The sequence below is a fragment of the Anas acuta genome, chromosome 7 (assembly GCF_963932015.1).
Source record: "Anas acuta chromosome 7, bAnaAcu1.1, whole genome shotgun sequence".
NCBI lineage: Eukaryota > Metazoa > Chordata > Aves > Anseriformes > Anatidae > Anas > Anas acuta.
In genome coordinates, this window is record NC_088985.1 from 12,063,265 (window position 1) to 12,081,836 (window position 18,572).

At 35.8% G+C, this 18,572-nt stretch overlaps 1 protein-coding gene across 3 annotated transcripts in view; it reads right to left on the bottom strand.

The window, feature by feature from the left end:
- Positions 1-18,572, bottom strand: part of SH2D4B (SH2 domain containing 4B) — a 95,320-nt gene that overhangs the window by 14,253 nt on the left and 62,495 nt on the right. For all 3 annotated transcript variants that reach the window (XM_068687877.1, XM_068687878.1, XM_068687876.1), the window contains exon 6: positions 16,068-16,195. In XM_068687877.1, the coding sequence (XP_068543978.1) occupies positions 16,068-16,195 (128 nt within the window). The remainder of the gene's footprint in view (positions 1-16,067; positions 16,196-18,572) is intronic.

Genomic DNA, 18,572 nt, shown 5'->3' on the forward strand with positions numbered 1-18,572 from the left:
CAGCCGCTCCTTGTAGGACTTGTTCTCCAGGCCCCTCACCAGCTTCGTCGCCCTTCTTTGGACCCGCTCAAGCACCTCGATGTCCTTCTTGTAGCGAGGGGCCCAAAACTGAACACAGTACTCGAGGTGCAGCCTCACCAGAGCCGAGTACAGGGGAACGATCACCTCTCTAGCCCTGCTGGTCACAGTGTTTCTGATACAAGCCAGGATGCCGTTGGCCTTCTTGGCCACCTGAGCACACTGCTGGCTCATATTCAGCCGACTGTCCACCATCACTCCCAGGTCCCTCTCCGCCTGGCAGCTCTCCAACCACTCATCTCCCAGCCTGTAGCTCTGCTTGGGGTTATTGCGCCCCAGGTGCAGGACCCGGCACTTGGCCTTGTTAAACTTCATGCAGTTGACCTCAGCCCATCTGTGCAGCCTATCCAGATCCTCCTGCAGAGCAAGGATTATAGAGAATATAGAGATTTATAGAGAAAAGCAACATATGTGGCAAATGCTGCCCATGGGATTCCACTGTCCAGCCAGGAGGGTTTGTATTTGTCTGAAAAGGGGGAAAGCTATGGTTGGTTTTTCGCAAGAGATCCCTTCAGGCAAGGATGAGGAATACTGATAATGCACCACACTCTAAACAAGTTCTTCTTGAAGACATACGCAATGAATAGCATTATCTTGAGCCTCTACATACAGGAAGTCAATGAGAAACAGTATCTAGTGTAAAAACATATAGGCCTGATGTTTTGTTTTAATAATATGGACTCATCTCTCTGTTCTGTCAGAATGAAGCAGTTCTCAGAATAGGGAAAACTCAGATCTCAGAAGCTTTCTTAATGCCCTAAGGCTAAGATTCCTTAAAGCAATTAAAAAGATACTGAAATTCAGAAGGAAATGGGTGTCCTCCTCCCCTGGGGATCTTGAAAATCCTGTCTAAAAGAGTAATGCAGTTATAATGGGTATTTTCCTTCAGGTTTACAGAAAATCAAATGTGCTGCAACCATTGTTGCCAGTGTGTCTCACAGTTAATTCCCTATGCACTTTGCTGAAAACATACCCATTAACTGTCTCCTTTAAAGTTCATTCTATATCCAAACTCTCAAATACTGTAAAAGCCCTTATACTCACTGTCAAAATATTTACACCATATTCACTAACAAGCAGTGCAGCACATAAAAGATAGGCATTCGCTTTACTTGCCTGAATACACCACTGGTATAATAGAGCTATAAATTTGTCTATTAATCTCTCCTCAAAGCATAGTGTTGGTGTCTTTCTTGCCTTCCTTTCAGATCAGCATATAGACTGCATTAGCCAGGAGAAAAACAAAGATTTCAAACCATCTCTTTTCTTTGTCCATTGTTATACGCTGTCTATCAGAAAAGAAAAGAGCACAATAAAGATATTTAACCTTTTACACCTCTAAGTTTATCTCATACATTTTTTTTTTTTTGATTTTTTCTTTAGATAAGCTATTACGATCTCAAATTCCTGCATTAAATCTCTGCTATTACTGCTTAGCTTTTCTTATCTAAACAGTTTCTGAAAAGTAACTCATTTTAAAACTGGAACTGTTACCTATTCCATTTTCAACAGCTTCTCAAACCACATTTTGCGTGTGTGTGTGTGTGTGTAGTTTTACACTCTGGTAGAGTCTATGGAAGATCAGTAATGAAGAGGTTCAAAGCACCTAAATTGGATGCCTTATATAAACAGTGCAAATATTCTTGCTAATGGTGTTTTTCTCTTTTCTGGTAGGATGACTGGAAAATAAAAAATGAAAGTTAAAAATGAAACAAAACAAAAACCTGTAAATGCATCCAGGCCTTTATAAGCATCCTAGATGCTGTTGTAGATACTTGACATTTCCTGCAAATAGTATGGTAAGTAAGTATATTCATGAAGATGTCTGCAAACTCCAAATAAGAAACAAACATTATCTGAGAAAATATCAGTGCACTAATCTAAATAGGGAAATTTGTTATAAATATTACTGCTGTAGGATATGTTCACCTCTTTACCATATATATGAGAGTATATTTTTATTTCTATTATATGTGAAAAAGCCAACTCTACAGACTATCAATAAACTTTTGTGATAGGTGCATGATGTTACTAATGAAAAGTAAACCTTAAAACCTCACTGTATCTTTTGAAATATTAAGATTTGTATAATCAGTAAAGTGTACACACAGAAATAGCTCACTAGAGCAGCCTGACAAGGTTGGAAACAGTACAGCGTTGTAATAGAAAAACAAAGTGGAGCAAAATAGCTGATTTGAGCTATGACCCTGGCTCAGCAATCAAAGAGAAACTGAGCTGTTCTGGTACAATAGTCAGTGATATTATGTTGTGTGTGAAAATTGAAATGTTTATAAGTTTTTTAGAAAGTTTTCCTGCAGAGATGTTTTCATTGAGTTCATGACTGACTGGTGCGTAGCTGATGAAGGAGAGTTTGGAGATACAGTTCTGAACACACACAACATTCAGAACAGTGTGTGAGGCTTGTGGGAATTGTTCTTGAATTAAAAGTTCATTTAAAAATGATCTTAAATATTAAAGTGGAAACCATTTGCAGTTCCATATTATCCAACACCAGACTCATTAAACATTGAAAGCATTACAATCAGACTTTTGTGCAAGTTCTCCGAAGCAGCATGCACTATGCATTTTGAACTTACAACTCAAGATGCCTGCTCCCCCTGTGTATGTACCTTACCTTTTCATATTTTCTGCAGGTTGAAAACAGTGAGTCTGAAAAATCACAAGCATGAAAACTATATGAAAACTATACTGTCAGTCTTAGAGAATGCTTTTGAAAAACAGCCTTCTAACTCAAATTTTGAAAAAGTGTCTATAAGTTTTTCTGAAAGCATGCTTTAGCCTTATTTCCGTGATTTATAGCAGAGTGTTTATAAAAGACACCAGAAGAAGCCAGATGTTTAGTGTAAGTTCTTTTAGAATGGGATTTCAAAAGTTACAGTTATTAGAACAAAAACAATTGGGCATCCCATCACCCGACAGATGGGGAATTTCATTGGTTTTACCCCAACAAAAATTGAAATAAACCATTAGCCTTGGGGAAAAAGAAATCTAATTGATGATCCATATAGATGGATCATCATGATGGATCTAGTCAGTGGAAACACATTTTTATAATATTTAAAAATATTGATGCATATTTATTTTAAGTCTTGTGAAATTATAAATTAACTGAAAATTCAAAGCAAACATTTCCCATTGAGAATGAAAGGTTTTTGTTTAGAAACTGACAGTATTCATTCAAATACTTTATAGTATTTCCAGAAAAAGAGATTAATCACAAAATTATCTAACCCAGAAAAGAGATTTGCTCAATACTGACATGAATAAATTCCTATCACATAACTATGTAGATACATCATCGACTACAATGGGCCTTAGTATGGAAATTAGTAAGTAGGAGATGAAATAACAAGACAATAGCAGAAGAGGGCATAGGACTTAGTTGTTCACAAGAAGCACTAAAGTTCCTAACTAGCCTGAGTGCACAATGCCCAGACAGAAATTTACTTTAGGGCTTATATCACAATGAATTCACAGAATTCACAGAAAGGGTCTTAACTGGATAAATTGCTTCTGAGAATGACTCTCAATATATTCCTTTATACCCCTAAGTTTTGTACTCCCAAGAACCACCTTTCTTTTTGAGTACAACACTGGAATTATTGTGCTCAAAGCCATCATAATAGTAATGTTTATAACATTTCTAAACTATCATATCCACAGGCAAGAAAATACTACATCAAAAGTTGTCCAGTTGCACTTGGTAACTACCATACATTTCAGCTCTTGCTGAAATATATATGCAACATGTCACTTCTAAAAGCACTTTGCAGTTTGGTTCAATCACCTGCTAAAGTGACACAAAATGAGTGATACTACTATTCCTTTCTGTAGCACAAGAAGAAGAATCAAGAAGATTAAGAAAGACACAATACTAATGTTACTGGATGACTGCATCATATCACAGTATAGTCACTCAGGACATTTCTGTAAGACACAGTACCATGGAGGAAACAAATCATATATAAATATAAATAATAATAATTAAATTTAATTTGCTGTCTTTTGAAACATATACCCATACCACAACTATATTCACTAATGTCTTTGAAATACTTTATATTCATATACACACAGAGTCAAGCAGGCATGTCCCTGTTTTATGGATAACGCACTATCAGAGTATTTAAGTTTTCAAGTTTTAGTTAAATACAACTTTTCCTCATCTGTTAGGTGACATATGATATACCTAGTCAATACTAACAGTGTCTGTCAATGTTTAACATTTTGTTTTATGCTCTTTGAATGGAAAAAATGGTGAACAGTTGTATCTTCATAAAGAGGATCAGGTACCTGGAAGCCTGAAGGACTGAAGGAAAGACGATAAAAGGTTTTCTGAATACTTTGAACTGATGATATAGTACCTTGCTGAATATCAGAACAACAGATGTTTAATAGGGAAGTGAGTGTGCTCATACAGATAATATAAATTTGAAATACATTATCAAAACAAGAGGAGTTTGGAAAGGCACATGATGGCCTCTCCAGCACATTCAGCTGGGACAGAAACAGTGCTGGTGCTACCTACGCATGAGTTGTTGAGTTGTTCTTGCTAAGTAGAAAAAGACATCAAGTACCATTGTGGCACTGGAGAATCATAGAATATCCTGAGTTGGAAGGGACCCTTAAGGATCATCAAGTCCAACTCTTGACACCGCACAGGTCTACCCAAAAGTTCAGACCATGTGACTAAATGCACAGTCCAATCTCTTCTTAAATTCAGACAGGCTCGGTGCAGTGACCACTTCCCTGGGGAGCCTGTTCCAGTGTGCAACCACCCTCTCTGTGAAGAACCCCCTCCTGATGTCAAGCCTAAATTTCCCCTGCCTCAGCTTAACCCCATTCCCGCGGGTCCTGTCACTGGTGTTAATGGAGAAAAGGTCTCCTGCCTCTCGACACCCCCTTACGAGGAAGTTGTAGACTGTGATGAGGTCTCCCCTCAGAAAGAAAGAGAAAAAAAAAGGTTTAAGAGAAATAGTAAAACAAACAAACAAAACCCTGCACTGACTGTAAATCCAGGACATCCTATATCATAACTATATCATTCTCTATACCTAATTTAGGGGATTGAATGCTCCACAAAAGAGTGGAGCATTGATACGTTAAGAGCAATGTGTAAGGCAAACCACCAAAGTTGGGCTTCATTTCACAGATTTTTTTTTAAGTGTGAAAACAATTGTTAACCTAAAACATCTGTGCCCTATTGTTAGCAGTATGTTATTATCTCAGTCAAGACAACATCTTTCCCTCATTATGCTTTGCATGAAGATGTCAGAAAATATCTCCAGAGTAATTAAGAAGCACAGTAGAACTTCCGTCATTTTATTTTATTGTTTCAGTTTTCTTCAGATGACTTCTCTCAGTTTTGGCACAAGCAGGATTTTATCATCTTGCCTATTCTCCCTTCATTCAACTATAAATGTACATTTAACCAGCAAGCTTTTCTTTGAAAACCAGTGCCAGAAGAAATACTTGTAACTTGCAAATCTACAGGTGTTTAATTTCAACAAGAAACACAAGTCAAGGGCAGAACTTCTGTCTAGAAGGATAAACTATGCAGTCCTTTAAAACAGTACACATATTTCACTAGCTCCAAAATAAGCATTAGTATTATTAGTGTGGAATGTTTTACATCACATGTAATTTGATAATCCCTAGTTAAAAAAAATAAATGCAAAAATATATACAATATATTTCCCAATTTTAGCACCATGTTCTGCTTCTAATACTACACATTTGTGTTGATATTTCTTAAGGAGTAAGGTGCTACAGGACTAAACGATATAATAAATCAACATAAACTCTGGCAGAGTGGGTAGGGCCTGATTTACTTTTGCCTTGCATGTTATGCATTCATTATTCTGGGGTGGTTTTATGATCCATTATATCCATTTTTTCCATGATGCAATTGATTACAGAAAATGCAGAAAAAAGAAAAATACAGATACTTGTCCACAGACTGGACTGAGACAACCAGTTTGACCTCAAGCAATCTGCCAAAAAGCTTTCTAATAATAACAGTAATGAATTACTAAGAATTGTAATATGCTATGATTTCATATCCGAAGGAAAAGGCACCAACATTAAGTCCTTGTGCAGATTTCCTGTGCCACTACTACTAGAGGTGTAAATACCCATGAAATGTAGCCACTAGATTTACTAAATGAAGAAGAGAAACAAATTACTTAAATAATAAGAAGCTACTGGCAAATTTCATCAAGCCAAGTGAGACAAGCTAAATGAACAAGATACTTTAATCACGATTTAATTGTACTGGAGGCTGTATGGTGCAGAGATTGACTATAAAACGACAATGGAAAACCAAAGCAACCCTAGCTACATTACCACATTTTATGGGGTACTCCTGCTTTTATCAATATGTCTCCAAGAACTATAGGAGTAACCCAGAAGGGAAAAACAGTCTATTCAGTCATGAGCTAAATTATAAAAAGTGCAATTTTAATAGTTAAAACTCAAGGCCCCAGAAGTACTGGTTCTGAAGCTCACCCTCAAAAAAAAAAAAAAAAAAAATTTCATTCTTGCATTCTTTCCCTCTCCATACTGCTACAATTCTCATCAATGTGAGTCTCGTATAAAAGCAGTATCTTTCCTTTATTATGAAACCAAAGTATGTTTGAGAACAACTACAATATGTGCATAGGTTGCTCCCAGTTTTGGTGGTGAATTAAGATAAAGCCCAACACTTCAAATTTGAATTTAGAAACTGGATTTTGTCTTTTTTAGAGGACTGACATATTTTATTCCAGTGCAACAAAGTAAACAAAATATAGATTACAGCTTCAAGCAAACAGGAAATAGATCCTAAACCTATTTTGAATAAAAAAGAAAAACAAAAAAAAAAGAAAATAAGATGTAGTAAACAAAAGCACATTTTAAAAACATATGAGGAAAACTGATCTTGCTAGTGGTAAACAGGAAGAAGACTGGATTGGTTTTAGATTAGTAGATGTCACTGATGGTTCTATGGGTCCAAACAGATTGCTCCAGCAATAATATTTACTAGACACCTACGTAAAGTACTTTCCATAATGGCAATTAATTTGTAGTCCTACCTAAAACAAACATTAATCCTCACAATCACTATGATGCAGAATGGTACAACTTTGACATGAGTAAGAACTATTAGACATTCAAAATGTGTTTGTAAGTAAAACAAAATTAAATATATCTGTACACCTCCATACTTAAATTTTATGCAAATGGGAACATCCTGTGTAATACAAAATGCACAGTTGTATGGGAAAGGCTTTGTAATTCTACTGATTAACACTTGTAGAGGTTATATCTGGGTTGATCATGTTTAGAGCTTTCTTAGGAAGTCTTTCTGGTACATTGCTAATTTTACTGGCTTTATTTTATGCTAGTATTGATCTGTCATTCAGCACACTGGGAATGCATTATGAATACAATTTCATTAATTCAGTGGTCTCACTGTAAGAGCATTTGCCCAATGAATAGACATTGAAACATCTAGAAGTTAATTGAGTAACATAGTAGTAAATAAAATATCACATTACAGCCTCTGACAAGCTGCTAATTTGCTACTATTTTCCACTGGCCTTTTAATACTTGTACTGATTTGCACTGATGTACCTACGGCATTTTAATTCTAATTTGCTTTTTATCTGAGTATATGAAAGTTAGATTTTGATTCTTCATAGCATCCAACAAGACTCATTGAACTTGTAGTTTGACCTCCAGCTCTATAAGCAACTTTTTGATTTTGTGTCTGGACTACACCAGCCCTGGGAAGACAGCCCAGGGCTCGCTCAGGGACCGAAATGGCATTGTCAACAGGGTGCACTAAGCTCCAGCTTCTCCTTTCCCATGGTACATTTCCTTGCTCCTTATGACAAAGGCAACCGTTGCTCTATGTTCCCATTATGAAACTTAAATTCAGGAAGAACATAGATGGTTGGCTGTAAATTGTGGTATAGATTTGTAACAATCAGACACACTATCATGAGTACACTGACATATCAGCTGCTAATGGAAATTATATAGCTCAACTGGCTCTGCAATCACCAAAACTATTGTACAGTATAAGGTGAATAAAACTTTTCAGGAGCTGTTTATGATAATGCTCTTCATTGTGAATTAGACATAGAAGAAAAGCAATTGAACGCGTTCTGAATTTGTTTTCAAATATGAAAAAAATACCCACTCAGAAATAACCATTTGACCTATCACCTTTTTATAATGAAATTAATGGATTCAAAGAGTAGGAAAATTTTACATATATACACATGGGTGTGTGCCCATTACCTGATAGTTATTAGCAAACAAATACGCCCATGATCGTCTTCAAAAACACATATTTCACAGTTTTTGTTGAACATAATCTCATAGATGTTGAAGAAGCTGTCAAGATACATTTTTATGTAAACCTCATTGATTATTGTAAACCACAATGACAGAAAAGCTCACTCAATGTAAGGAGAAAAATAAAAGTCACAGTTAACACGGATCCCTAGAATTCAAAGTTTACAACTTGTCTCATAACAGATAACTAAGCAGAAAATATATGTTGTTCTTTGTTTTCAAAGCTTCCTCATAAATGCAGGAAAATCCTTTTGCCTATTCACTTTACGTAAGCTTTAAGGATGCATGTTCATTTTATTAACAGTCAAATCTGAAACCTATGTACATTTGTGAGAATCTTCCAGATCACATCACTATGCTTAGGAGAAATCTTTCTACATTTTTTTTTTTTTTTAAACTAAAAAATCATTAAAACTTTATTTGCTAAAAGGGATACAAATTTAAATCATGCTATACTTATTTTCCCATATTCAAATTAAAATAACAGTTCCAGCTAGACTTCTGCAAAGCAGTTTAATTGTGGTAGTTCTGGAAGTACTGAAGAAACTATACTTCTTTTTCCAGCTCAAAGAAAATTAAGTCAGCAATAATATTGATAACTATTTTTTCTTCTCACACGCTTGAGTAGATTTGAGAACTTTAAGCTAACATTGTTAATTACAGTGCATTCTAGCTGCTTGCAGCATTCTTGACTATCGATTTAGTGTACTGTTCCTCAGGGGAAAAAGTTACCTTTAATCACTCAAAGTGAACCAGACACTGAAGCATTATTGAAAGTCAAACGAGAATAACATTTGGATAGTAAAAACTTCACACCCAATGAGTGTCAATATAATAACCATGTGCTGCTCTTGCAGTGATCCAGTTCTGGACATCCTCTGGGGTTTGCCCCAGTTCTCAGTCAAGCCACTGAAAGATGGCCACTAAATAGCCTCATTTCCTACATCCTGAATTAAGGTAAATGAGCAAGCAGCTAGGCTCACACTCACAGCAAGATGATCTCAGTTAGGCATTTGAAGCCACTGTGTTTGAAGTCACTGTGCTAATCTGTATAGCTGATTTTACCTCCTAAAGATTCACACATTTGTGATTTGTCAGTCCCTTTCACTGAAAGACATGGAGAAGAAAGAAGAATTGACCTTTCTGAAACTGAAGAAGGAAGAGAGGGAGCTGTCTTTCCCTTAACTTTCGCAGGGGAACAGCAAATTTATATTCCCTGCTCTTCACCTGGTTCTGCCTCCATGCCAGCGTCACATTGATAAAGTGCACATACAGGTTACTTGCCAACAGACTCACAGAAATCTCTTTGCTTCATTTTCTTATCATCTCCTACTGTTTATTTCCTGTGGTGAGAGCACTTTAAGTGTCACAGTCTGCTCCTAACTGGATGATCTAGAGTTAAGACTAACCAGCAACATAATTTTGTGCAGGTGCATGCTTTCCCCCCTTACATGCCTACACACCATACCTGCTGATAAACTGTTTGAGAGAGCTGAGTTTGCTTAGCAGGAAAATAGCATTGCTTCAAAAGAGCTGTTGATCTAGTAACTTGTAATCCTTTGCCTTAAGGCTGGATCAATAGGACTGTGGTTTCAGTACTCTGTGTAGTAAGACAGAAGGACCAGTAAGAAGGCCATCTGCTGGGAAACCAGTAAAAATTTCTGACCTTTAGTCTGTAACTATTTGCTGTACTTTAAACAGAAAATACTGAATATAAAATAATATATACAGCTTGGTCTGGCATAAGCTGAAGAAGGTAAGTGGAGGCCTATAAAATTGAAAGTATTTAATTTTAACTCTGCAGGCAAAGTAACAAGGGCTTGCAGGCACAGCTGATAAACAGTTAGACTAATAATAAGCAGGATACCAGCAATTCTTCCAAGACTAACGAGGACAGGACACCTGTGCTGTGCTCGAAGAGGTGATGTGCCAGATCCAACATTTAAAGATATGCAGTATGAGCTGAGCATCTTGGGCTGGTAACAACTGACATCTACGTGCACTTTGTGTGGGGATAAAATAACTAACCAATTAAAACAGACAGGACTGACACTGAAAAGAGAAAACATGATCCAGTGTCTAAGAAACAGACTACAATGTACGCCAAAGGGAAGCACAGCTCAGATTCAGGGTGTTGGACAGATAAACAAGTCCTTCTGCATTCACTTTTGTCACCATAAATGGTCACTATAATTTCTTCCAGTCGTAGCATAAACCTTTGTAGACAGAAGGGCTTTTTACTTGAATCTAACCTTCCTTACGTTCTTAAAAATGCATGAGTTTTAGCCTTTATATATGTTTGTGGTTTTTTTTCTCCCCAATAACTTCTTTTTTTCTAAATTTTTAATAAGTGATTCTTCATTTCCAAACACAAACAGCAGAAATTTCAGCTCAAAAAAACTCTCCTTTTTGTTTTATGTAATGAGATAAAGAAAGCCTGATTGAAGGAGCTATAGTAATAGAGAAAATGTACCCACTCACAGTCCAGTCCTATAAGGGGACACGAGACAGAACAGTAATGAAAACTACACGTAAATACACTAAGTTACCACTGTGGCCTACTAAATGAAATCATAATCGCTCACTATATCATGTTCTAATAGAAGCACGTGGAGAAGAAAATCTTTAAAAGTATTTTAAGTAAAGGTAACAACAAGTCTCTGAATTGTAAACCAATTTGATTTTTAATAGCAAAATATGTTTTCCTTAAGAGATCAGTATTTTCACCCTGAAGCAAGCTCTATGAAAAAGCTGCAGGATATTTTTCACAAATACAAAGAATTCTCTGGCACAAGACTGAACTTTAAAGGACACGCATTCTTTTTTTTTTTCTCTCTTATATATATAAGAGAAATATATATATATATATACATGTGTGTGTATATATATATATATATATATATATATATATATATACACACACACATGTATATATTAATCTTTGACTACCAGTGCACCAAGTAGGCACTGCACCTGACCAGTTTGCATCAATGAAACCATTAACACTTCAAATGTATCTGCACTCTTGTGGTCACTTATGCTTTATAACCTCTCATTTTTAGCATCTTTCTCTGTTTGGAGAAATTGCCTTCTTCTGTCTCATCTACATCTTTAGAATATGGCTTCCAGTTAACAAGTAGTCAAGAAGGACAATGTATTGAAAAAGAAAAAGAAAACTCATTTCACATTAGCAATTAGCCTATTTACATTAATTATTCATTTGCCTCATTCTACAATTTCCCTGCTGTTCTTTTGTGCTTCCTTTCTCCTTGCTGCATGCTACAGCTCACATTACATCACTTTAATACTTTGCTCCCTTCCAAGGGGAGCCATGAGTCTAAAACATTTATTCTGTTTGCTAATAAACAGCCTATGTAGACACTTTGGAACTGTAATGGCACTAGAAAAACAATTCCAAAGCCTTCAAAAGAACTGACAGACTAAAACTATCATTATGAGCTAAGTGGTGTGAATGGAGTATATGAAGACTCATCTCATTTCTCAGAAAACAGCAAAACATTTCTTATTTCTTAAGGAAGAAGCTGAGTACTGAATTGGATCTGATTAAGTAATTGAGTTTTGTCATACATTATGAGCGGACTTGAGTTGAGACATCAATAATCAAATACAGGAACCTGCCATAGGACCTAAACGCTTAACTCCAAATACTCTTCTGTCTTTGAAAAACACTACAAGAAGGTGATTGATAGGGATCTGTTCAGCTACACCAATAGGCACTCTGTTGCTGCTGCTGCTTAAAGGCTCAAAATTAATAGATTTTTGGAAATACTGTTTTAAAGCCTTTATTGAGAGCATCTGATTTGCAGAACATTGTCACTATTTAAGCCTGACAGATTTTCCTCTTGATAACAAATTTCTTCTTTTAGCTATGAAAAACTAAACCTTGATTCATAAAGATTTGCAACATGATACTGTTATGCTGAAAACGGCCTTCCCTGGCTCCCCTGACCTCAGGGCTCACTCAGCTTCTGCTTCTCACAGAATTTTTCAGTCTTTCCTTCAACTTGCTCTGATCAGCTTCTTCACAGTTTGCCTCTCCCTTAGCTAGTAACTCCACTGCCAACCTGACTTCTTTTGAGAAAATAGTTCACCACAATATGAACTGCAATTACATTTTAAAGGTACGACCTTTAGGGCAGCTACCTCATGTTTCTAGATCTGCAATATCAGCCTCTGAACTTTCCTTTCAACCTCAAGGCAAGCAGAGGTCAGATAGTCCTACAGTAGATGCTCAGCACACATGCACAAAGCCACCTCACAGGCAACATATAAATTCCTCATTTTGTCATCTTGCATTATATTTACTATACATCTGAGAGATCCCACTCATGTTGTGAATAAATAACAACAGCAATCACAGAAAATTAGCTTCAAATAAAGCTGGGGAAATATTTAGAGATCAGCCCTTCCCCAGGCAAAAAGGAACAGTCTCCTATGTTCTGAATGGAAAATAACCAAATGCAGAATAGAATACATTACAGCAACATGTCTACCATACCTGAAGTTTCAAAAATAACAGCTGACATAACAGTGGGAATGGGAAAAGATAACATGCTTAAACAAATTTCAAGCAGAAGAGCAAAGTTAAAGGACAAGGGAAAGACAGAGCAAACAAATCACAGAATCAGAGACTATCCCAAGTTGGAAAGGACCCACAAGGATCACTGAGCTCCACCCAGGACCACCATAAAAAACAAACCATATACCTGAAAGCATTGTCTAAACACTTCTTGAACTCTGACAGGCTCAGTGCCATGACCCCTGCCCTGAGGAGCCTGTCCCACGCCCTCTTGGTGCAGAACCTTTTCTTAACACCCAGCCTGACCTTCCCCTGTCCCAGCCCCATGCCATTCCCTCAGGTCCTGTGACTGGTCATCAGAGTTCAGAGATCAGTACCTTGTAATATTATTAATATAACTGGAAATATTATTACCTGTTTCAGATACCAACATCTCTTTTTTATATCACAGAATGGTTGAAGACTTATGGGAGAAAGACATCTGTAGTTTTTTTTTGCCAAAAGGAATAGAAATCAAAGTGTCTAATGGCTACATTAAACTGAAAACTCCAGTTGTTTGCTAATGTGATAAGAGTATGGCAAAACATATGGGGAAGGGTAGTAATTTTGACTTTACTTGGCAGGAGCTGCACAGAGGTTTAAAAAGAAAATTCTAGTTCAAAGCTAAACCTGTTTGAAACAATGAGGCTGTCTCCCTTAATAGCCCTTTTAAAAGTCAGACCTCCCATCCTAAACCCCATATCATTTCCCTGTTTTTAAAGTGTACCAGCAATAGCAAAGCATGCTCTGAATTTGTATTTTTAAAGTTTCATTATCTTAATAAAACATGAGGATCCACTTGTAAGTTAGAATTCATCTGCCCATATTTGTCAATTAGTAGGTAAGATAGCAGAACATGATTATTAATTTCCTTATTATTACAATGATCAAAATTTAGACCAATTTTCTTGTTTTCATAGTGAAGCACTTGAAGGCATGCTTCTTTTCACCCCAAAATGTAGGCATCTATTAAATAATACAAAAGAAAGAGCTGGGTTTTGTACCAAAGATATAGGCACCAGTTACATTGTATCTCAATGACACCTGAACTGCTTGCCCTGATTCTTTTTTATTCTAGGAGCTGGAGATATAAATGGTACTGTGGTCACTGAGTGACTGCAAGCCACTTAAAGAAAATTTGTTGCTTGCCAATCCAACTGAAGTAAACATAGAATCATCATCTAATTTTATGATTTTTGAAGAGATTAAAAATGGTTTTGAGTTGTAAATCAAATTTATAATTAGATTTAAAAAGAACATCAAATTTTCATTACAAATTTTTTAAAAAAGTATTCTGTATTCCCACCAGAGCTGCAGAAGGCACAGCTAAAACAGCTAACCCAATAAACAGATACCAAAGCATTACTTGTGAAGATCTCTGCAAAGAAAACTACTGAGCTTTGTACTGGAGATCTATCTTAATTATCTTTGTCAGCCTTCTTGAGTGGGAGGAGGACAAATGAGATACTTTGCTCACTTTTATAAATGTCAGTGGATAGTCACTGTATCTAAGATATGAACTAAAGGGACTAAAGAATGATTATGAATTCCTCCATTGTTGTAGTGATTCAGAGATTACCCCAAAAGTCACTTAAGTTGGTAAAAAGACTTCACAGGCATTAGCTTAAGACCAGATGCCTTCTTAATTAAAGGCATGAATATATTCATAACTATTCATTTTCGTTTATATGGATGTTAGTTCCCACAAGCAGGGAAAATATTTACCATTGGATCACACAGAAAGATCATAGAGAAGGTGGTAGAAAATCCTTCTGAATAATGTCCACAGATGAAATTTTAATCAGCTTATCTCTCAGAAGGAAGCCACACCAAATATCTTTAGTAAGACAGCAAAAAGCAAACAAACAAAACAACAACAACAACAAAACCACCACCTGTCTGCATAATTGTTCATAAGCAATGGAAGAATGTTCCATTTGCAGGGGAGGTGTGACTGAGGTCAGTATTTTTGACTAACTAGGCCCATTAAAATTGCAGTCTTCTAAGACATAAGGACTGGTACATCATAAAATGAAATCTGAAATCCATTGAAGACTAAACTTGTTCAGAAACCTTTCTTGCCTGGTTAAGTTCAGAAATTCCACACGTCTTGATCATATGCTCACAGAATCATGAAAATAGAATTGAGGTCAGTTTAGTTATTTGAACAATAAAATAACAGATTCATTAAAAGCAGCTGTGATTTAACACTGGGATTTAGCTTTAAAGTCCTTTCAGTCCCTCAATTATGTCAGTCTTTCAATCATTCCACCTTAACAGCCAGAATTATTATTTTTTTCATATTTAAGTATAACAAATATAAAGTGCCTATGAAAACAAGAATGTCTTACCTGTGAATTTGACACAAAAGATTCAGCTGCATAGCAAATGCTATACAGACCAAAAACTCCAGAGAATCTAGGAACTCCAGCAGATATGATGCCAGCTTATTGATTTGAGCAGGAATTCTTTTCCCCATTTTATGAAAACTGCCTAAAATATAAACTTCCAATCCATTCTAAGAAAAATTAAGACCTTTCAATGCTTTTTGTTTGCAAAATAAATATATATTAAAAAAAAAAAAAAGCTACCTTGGTTTACAAAGTACAATGAGGGTTAGACACGAGTTCGAGACATTCTTGCAAATCAGATAAAGCAAAAAAGTATCAGTCATCCATCAGTCATCCACCCAAAATATAGCTCTTTGTATATATAACTGGTATTTGCCAGTTTGTCATTTTTAGAGTCCTTCCCACCCTATAATGGTCTCATTCCTTTTTCTTGGCTTGCTATATTACAGCAAGTATATTTTTATCAAAATATTTCTGTAAAATGTGTTATTTGAGCCATAAATTAATCTACTTAACCAGGAAAAGAAAACAGGAAATCATATGCTACTAATAGGAATGAGGCAAAAATGTTTAACAGGCACCAGGCTTCACAATGTCAATAGACATTCCTTTCTGTGATGAAAGCTGTCAAGCTTTACATCCTGAATGTATGCTCACAGCTCTGTTATTTGAGAAAGTAAGGATCAGCATATTACCATGAAACCATTGAGCAATCCTGTTGGTGTTCCTCTCAAAGCCAGCACGTCGAGGGACCTGCTCTTCTTTGAACCAACGAATAATGACTTCTCGAGAAAAGGGTCTAGATGGGCGCTCCCAGATGTTACTACGTATAAAGACAAATAAGTAAACAGCCATATAAAGAATTAATAGTGTAAGAAAGCAAGGGACAATATAAATATAAATCTATTTCAAGTGTATTTTTAAATACACATATAAAAACACAGGATGTTCAGTATAATTGATGTTCAGTATAATTGATGCTCACTCAACAATTTTAACCTTTTTTGGTTTGTTAAAATTCTTTTGAGTTTTTAGGAAAATCAGAATATTTTGCAATGGAACTGTAAACCTTTTCTTAAGCGAATAACTAAGTGAAAAACAATTCGCCAGAAAACATCCAATGAATATTTCAGCCAGCTTTCCTATTCAACCTTATTTTTATTCCAATTTACATATCAACAAGGAGTTTTGTTTTGTTTTGTTTTGTGGTTTTTTTGTTCGTTTTGTTTTGTTTTGTGTGTTTTTTGTTTTTTGTTTTTTTTTCTGCTTAAAGTACACTCCTTTGTGCTGGCAAGAATTTCTAAATCAGAAACATCTGTAATAGGTACTGTACCTAAAACATTAAGCCTGATAGAGGGAATGTTTGGTTTAAGCTCTTATGTCATCTTTGCATTCTCTTTGCCAGCCTCCCTTACTACTTTCTAAGCACTTTATATTATGTTAGGTAGTAAAAGTCAGGTAAAATATGAGTAAAATGCATCCTGCTACCTCAAATAAAGACTAAGAGCACATCTATAATATCAAATTGAAATGTGACTACATCCTAATTAAACATAGTCTCATGGCAACAGTAATAAACAGTAATAAAAGGGAGGTTTTATAATGGACTTCTGTAAAGTTTGAAATCCCATAGAGGTTTCTGGGTGCTCATACTCTTACCACAAATTACCAAATCTTCATCGCTGTTTCTAAGGCAAAGGTATGGCTAGAGTGGGTATGTCTACTTGTATGATAATTTCACTTTCATTCGACAAGACAGACATAGTTTTCACAGGAACCAGTACAGTAGCTGGATACATATTTCTTGCTTCCTACTCCACTTGCCACAGAGCTGCCACATGATGTTGGTGTTTCCAGACAATGTAATGAAGAACTAGTACTAAAATCAGGATGTCAGCTCAAAAGGCACTGAACAGCATTAAACTAATTTGTGAGATAATCAAGAACCCTCAAAAACAATCAAAGTTCATCAATTCTTGACAGCAAAATTCCCTTAAGAAAGGATTAAAGCAAAAAGATGTCTGCTTGATGATCTGAAACCGAGCCCTTTCAGCTTGTCTTACTAAAAGCAGTGATCAAGTTTGTTGAAATCCATTGATGAAGCCCGCAGTGAAAGTAACACTTACTGCTAAATTACACAAACATGGAAATAGATCTGACCAGTATTCATTATAGAATTTGAAGACACAAAACATATGAATAACGGGAGAAAGTGAAGATTCAGCTATAGATATGCACTAACACGAACAAAAATCCTACATATGCTTCTCATTTCTGCATTTTAATATCTTTCTTCTAAAAAGATACACAAACCCCTTTGAATTCCAGGGCCCTACAATCCATTTCCATTCCTCAGGTCATTTCTCTATTATTCTGTTTAATTTGGAAAGACCTATCAAACTGATCATTTTTTCTGCCCTAGACCAAATATCAAAATTACCATCCATCATTTTCTATGCTGCTGCTGTGGTCAAGCACGTCCAGTCAGACAAGAAGAGAGAAAAACAGCCACAAAACTAAACTAAACTAAAATGAAAAAATATATCTATATAAATAAATAAATAAATAATGATTTTTAAAAAGTGAGTGAGCAGGCCAAATAGAGAACCATTGTGAAGAGAAGACTCAAAAGAACAAGGGAGAGTAGGAAGAAATTGAATGAAATATTTCTGAACTACATAAAAAAATCACAAGAAATTGAGAACTCAAGCAAAAATAAAATAACATTATTTTGGTGTGACTTTTAAAAGAAAATGCAGGACAAGGTAAAAATTACAGGAACTATGCTTCACACTGAAAAACTAGAGATATAGCCCTGAACCTGCATTCCCTAGAGGCTAAACGTCTGCCTCACACCAGTGGTAAATAGCAACATCTCCTCCTTGACTTCCCAGGCTACTGGCAAAGGAAAATTTTAGATACCCACTTTCTCTTAGAATAAAATCATAGAATCATCTAGGTTGGAAGTTATCTTCAAGATCATCAAGTCCAACCATCAACCTGAACTCCAGAGTCCCAACAGCCAATATTTGCAAATGTAGCATATTTATGCTCACATTGAAAATATTTACATATTGGAATTGTTTGATATAGGCTTCATCACACTAGCAATAGGTGTGAGAAGGTGAATTATATGAATTTATTTGTATGCAGTATCACAGCACATGTTTAAAGCATAGCTTATAATAGATAAACAACAT